Source organism: Ochotona princeps, chromosome 4 (assembly GCF_030435755.1).
Source record: "Ochotona princeps isolate mOchPri1 chromosome 4, mOchPri1.hap1, whole genome shotgun sequence".
Taxonomy (NCBI): Eukaryota; Metazoa; Chordata; class Mammalia; order Lagomorpha; family Ochotonidae; genus Ochotona; species Ochotona princeps.
The window spans coordinates 11,291,377-11,296,368 of record NC_080835.1 but is presented as its reverse complement, the minus strand read 5'-3'; the positions used below and the strand labels follow the sequence as shown (position 1 = coordinate 11,296,368).

The window sequence follows — 4,992 nt, the reverse complement described above, 5'->3', positions numbered from 1 at the left end:
TAACCAAAAATGTAGGAGACTTATTTGAAGAAAACTACAAACTACTTAAAAAAGAAATTGAACAAGACCTCAAAAGATGGAGTAACATCTCATGCTCCTGGATAGGTAAAATCAATATCATTAAAATGTCTATACTGCCAAAAGCAATATATACATTCAACGCAATCCCAATCAAATTGCCCAAAACATTCTTCACGGAAGTGGAAACAATGATCCAAAGGTTCATCTGGAAACACAAAAAACCACGGATAGCTAGAACCATCCTGAAGAACAGGAAGTTAGCAGGGGGAAATCACAGTTCCGGACCTCTGGACATACTATAGGGCAGTGGTTATCAAAACAGCCTGGTACTGGCACAAAGATAGAGAGGAAGATCAATGGAGCAGAATAGAAACACCAGAAGGGAGTCCAAACAGGTACAGCCAAATAATCTTTGACAAAAAGACAAACGACAATCCAGGCAAATGGGAAGGTCTGTTCAATAAATGCTGTTGGGACAACTGGTTAATGGCCTGCAGAAACAAAAAGATAGATCCACATCTCTCACCATACACCAAGATCAGATCTAAATGGATAACAGATCTAAATCTACATCCAGAAACCTTCAAATGTTTGGAAGAAAATGTTGGAAACACACTGGAACACTTAGGGGTAGGCCCTCACTTCCTAAAAAAGACTCCAAATGCAGTAGAAATCGAGACCAAAATAAACAATTGGGACCTCATCAAACTAAGAAGCTTCTGTACAGCTAGAGAAACAATCAACAAAGTAAAAAGGCAACCCACAGAATGGGAGAAGATCTTCGCACACGACATAGGTGATAGAGGGCTGATCTCCAGAATATACAAAGAACTACAAAACAACCAAAATGTCAAAACAAACAAGCCACTCAAGAAATGGGCACGGGAAATGGGCAAACACTTCACAAAGGAATAAACCCAAATGGCAAATAAACATATGAAAAAATGCTCAAGTTCCCTGGCAATAAGGGAAATCCAAATTAAAACATCAATGAGGTACCACCTAACGCCAGTAAGACTGGCCCACATGAATAAAAGCACCAACAACACTTGTTGGCAAGGTTGCGAGGAAAAGGGAACCCTACTCCACTGCTGGTGGGGCTGCAGGCTGGTACAGCCTCTATGGAAATCAGCATGGAGAATATTCAAACAACTCAAAATCAACATACCGTATGACCCAGCAATAGCACTCCTAGGAATATATCCAGAACAATTGTTTTATGAGAAACCAACATGCACTCCTATGTTCATAGCAGCACAATCAGTAATTGCAAAAACATGGAAACAACCAAAATGCCCATCAAAAGAGGATTGGATAAGAAAGCTATGGTTCATCTACTCCATGGAATACTACTCAGCTATTAAAAAAAAACAAAATGCAGTTCTTTGTGGCCAAATGGGCCAAACTGGAAACCATAATGCTAAGGGAAATGAGCCAATCCCAAAAGGTTAAATACCACATGTTTGCCTTAATTTAAGATGATATGATGTTATGTATAACATGTTATGGTATGAATGTTATATGTTGTGTATAAACTAAAATTGAAATGTAAGTGAGGTGGTCACAGAAGGTGGCTAGGAACTCGCATTTACTTTTAACATATTGGTTACTCATTACTATGTCAATTAATTCCATAATGATGTAAATTTTTGCTGATGGTATGTTGGAGCTTTCAATTGACTGGGATGATACTCTGCTGGCTCTGTCTTCAGACCAGAAAGGGTATACCTAAGAAGCCGTTGAACTTGACTGGACAATAAGATGCTGGACTCTATGTTTGGTATATGCTTGCAATGGGGGAATCTCAACTGAACTTGAGCTGTGATTATACAACAAGGTGGAGGAATCCACCATGGTGGGAGGGCTTGGGGAGGGGTGGGGAGAACCCAAGTACCTATGAAACTGTGTCACATAATACAATGTAATTAATGAATTAAAAATAATAAATAATAAAAAAATAAAAATAAATCACTCCAAATGTTAAAATATATATATATATATATAATCCAGAAAAAATCACTAAAATGCACATAACACAAACACACACACACAACTGAAACAAACTCTAGGTAAGAAATTGGATGTGATTTTCAGATTTCACAGCATTTTGTTAATTACATGTATGTCCAGGTTTAACAAAAGCTATAACTCATAGAAAGAAAATGCAGACTATATAAACTTTCTTTTGAAATAAGTCGACAGATATTAGTAATATGTTCATAGGTGGTGGAAACAGAAAGAAACAAGCCCTCATGCATGCGAACAGGAATGGATTCACAACCAAATGACTGACGATCTCCTACACAGTTAGGAGACACCCCAGGGGCAGCGTGATGGACTTGTGAAAATTCACAAAAGACACCAAGTGTAAGGCAGGAGGGGAGAACGGAGGTGGGGGAAGGAACTTGGGGGAGAGGGAAGAGAGACCCAACACCAACTAAACTGTGTCAAAAAAATACAAAATTAAAACAAATACTTAAAAAATAAAATAACTCAACAGAATATGTGCATGAGGAAGCCTAAATGTTGTATTTACATGTCAAACATCTAAAGTGGTTGAACATGCTTATTTATTGCAGATTTTTGTGGAATTAAATTATGATTCTTGAAGAAGACTTTGCTTTCCCCAAGGCCGTTTTAAAGGCAGTCTTAACTTCTTCATTCCTAAGCATGTAGATCAGTGGATTCAACATAGGAATAACTACAGCATAGAAGACAGATGCCATTTTGTCTGTGCCCATGGAGTGGCAAGAGCTGGGCTGCAGGTACATGAAAACGCCTGTCCCGTAGAAGATGGAGACTGCCGTGAGGTGGGAAGCACAGGTGGAAAAGGCCTTCTGGCGACCTTCAGAGGAGTGCATCCTCAAGATGGTGATAAATATAAACAGATAGGAGATCAAGATGATTAGAATAGCAAAAAGGGCATTGAAACCCACCACAAAAAAAATCACCATCTCACTGATGTAGGTATCAGAGCATGAGAGAGCCAGAAGAGGAGGCGCATCACAGAAAAAGTGATCTACGACATTGGACTGACAGAAGCACAGCCTGAAAATGTTGCCCATGTGGATGGAGGCATTCAGGAAACCACAGACATAGCAACCTATTGCCAGACGTGTACACACACTTGTTGTCATGGTGGTGGTGTAATGGAGTGGGTTACACACTGCTGCATAACGGTCATAGGCCATTGAGGCCAAGAGGAAACTTTCCACAGTGATGAAGCCAGCAAAGAAGAAGAACTGGGTGGCACAGGCATGGTAGGATATGACTTTGTCTTGGAGGAGGAGTCCTGCCATCACTTTGGGAGTGACCGCTGAAGAGTAACCAAAGTCCACCAGGGAAAGATTACTGAGGAAGAAGTACATAGGAGTGTGGAGACGAGAGTCCAACAGAATTAACTCTATCATCCCTAAGTTCCCCACCAGTGTGACTAGATAGATGAGTAAGAAGACTGTGAAGAGTAGTATCTGCAGATGCGGGTCATTGGTTAACCCCACAAGCAGGAACTCAGTCACCTCTGTCCTGTTCTCCATGTGGAGTTAATTAACTGTTCCATAAATAAGAAAAAAAAAGGATCGTCATGTAAACTCTTGGTCTTATTTCAGAATGGCAATAACTTGTTTCCAAGGGGTCCTGATTTAAAGCATGACAACAAAATATATCTGCAAATTACCAATAGATCATACTGTGGTGGATTTTGGAAATAATGCAACTCAGTCCCCACCCTCACAGCTAATTGAATGAAGACCCAGGCAAGACAACATCCTTACAAGAACATCAGCTTCATACTAGCTGGAACAGTAAGAAATTCCAAATTTAATTTGTTTCAAACAAACCCAATCGTTCTTTATGTTATACATTTACTTAGAGTTTAATCTCTCAGTGTGATGTGTTCACTATAATATAATGCCATAGACATGACAGCTTATAAGTAGATATTTGTTTCTCAAATCCTGAAAGCTGGGAAATTTGAGATCAAGGCACAAGTAGATGATAACTGGTAAGAATCTATTTCCTAGTTTGTAAAGGGCATCTTCAGGCTGTGTCCTCACCTGGTAGAACAGCTAGCCAATGCTCTGGAAATTCTAAGCAATGAACTTCATCCAAGAGTTCTCTTCCTTCAGAACCTGGTGATCATACCCTAAAAGCTCCATTTAATAATATCATATCAGAGGTCAGGAATTCAGCATGAATTTAAGTGATGTGATCCTCAGTTGATTTTTTATTAATATTTCCCATTTTGTCAAGAAAACTTTATGTGATAGTGAGAGATCATTAAATGAGACATGTGATTAGGCTAGAATGATCTTAGAACATATTATGGTACACTGGATATGTAAGCAGTGAGGAAAAGGATAGAAATTCATTTATAGGGAATGAACTGTTTAGAAAACAATTCTAATACAGCACTGACTATTACATCTAAATGTTCTGACTATAGAGGAAACTGATCTGAAAAAAAATCCACTATTATATCCTTTATTTCTTCAAAACAACTCAGAATTAATACCCTAGGTAAAGATTTCACAAATTAAGAAAAAAAAAGTGTTTGGAAATGATTCAAAACCTTTTTACCAACTTTTTTCTCCACATACAAAATTTCTAAATTTTAATATAGCATCTTTATGGAGTAAAAATAAAATTAAAATGTGGTTTAGTCTATCGAAAGGAAAGTCAGAACACCAGTGGTTTGTTGAGGCATTTGTTGATTTCTTGTCAATGGTGCACAGATAGGAAACTTCCTTATGTAGTTGCCCAAGATGGGATCTTTAGTTTATTTGGAGAACTAACTAGAATAAAAAAAAAATCCTTGTTCTTTTAACACAATTCTCAGGTGTTCTTCAAAAAATAGCATGTTCAGGCCCAGCAGTGTGTCCTAGCGGCTAAAGTCCTCTCCTTGAACGTGCCGGGATCCCATATGGGCGCCGGTTCTAATCCCATCCAGTTCCCTGCTTGTGGCCTGGGAAA

General features: G+C 38.7%; 1 protein-coding gene across 1 annotated transcript; it reads right to left on the bottom strand.

Moving 5' to 3' along the window:
- Positions 1-2,612: 2,612 nt before the first annotated feature.
- LOC101521231 (olfactory receptor 5B12-like) lies at positions 2,613-3,557 on the bottom strand. Its single transcript, XM_004585491.2, has one exon. It carries the CDS (start codon positions 3,555-3,557, stop codon positions 2,613-2,615), a length of 945 nt encoding a protein of 314 aa, XP_004585548.2.
- Positions 3,558-4,992: the final 1,435 nt, after the last annotated feature.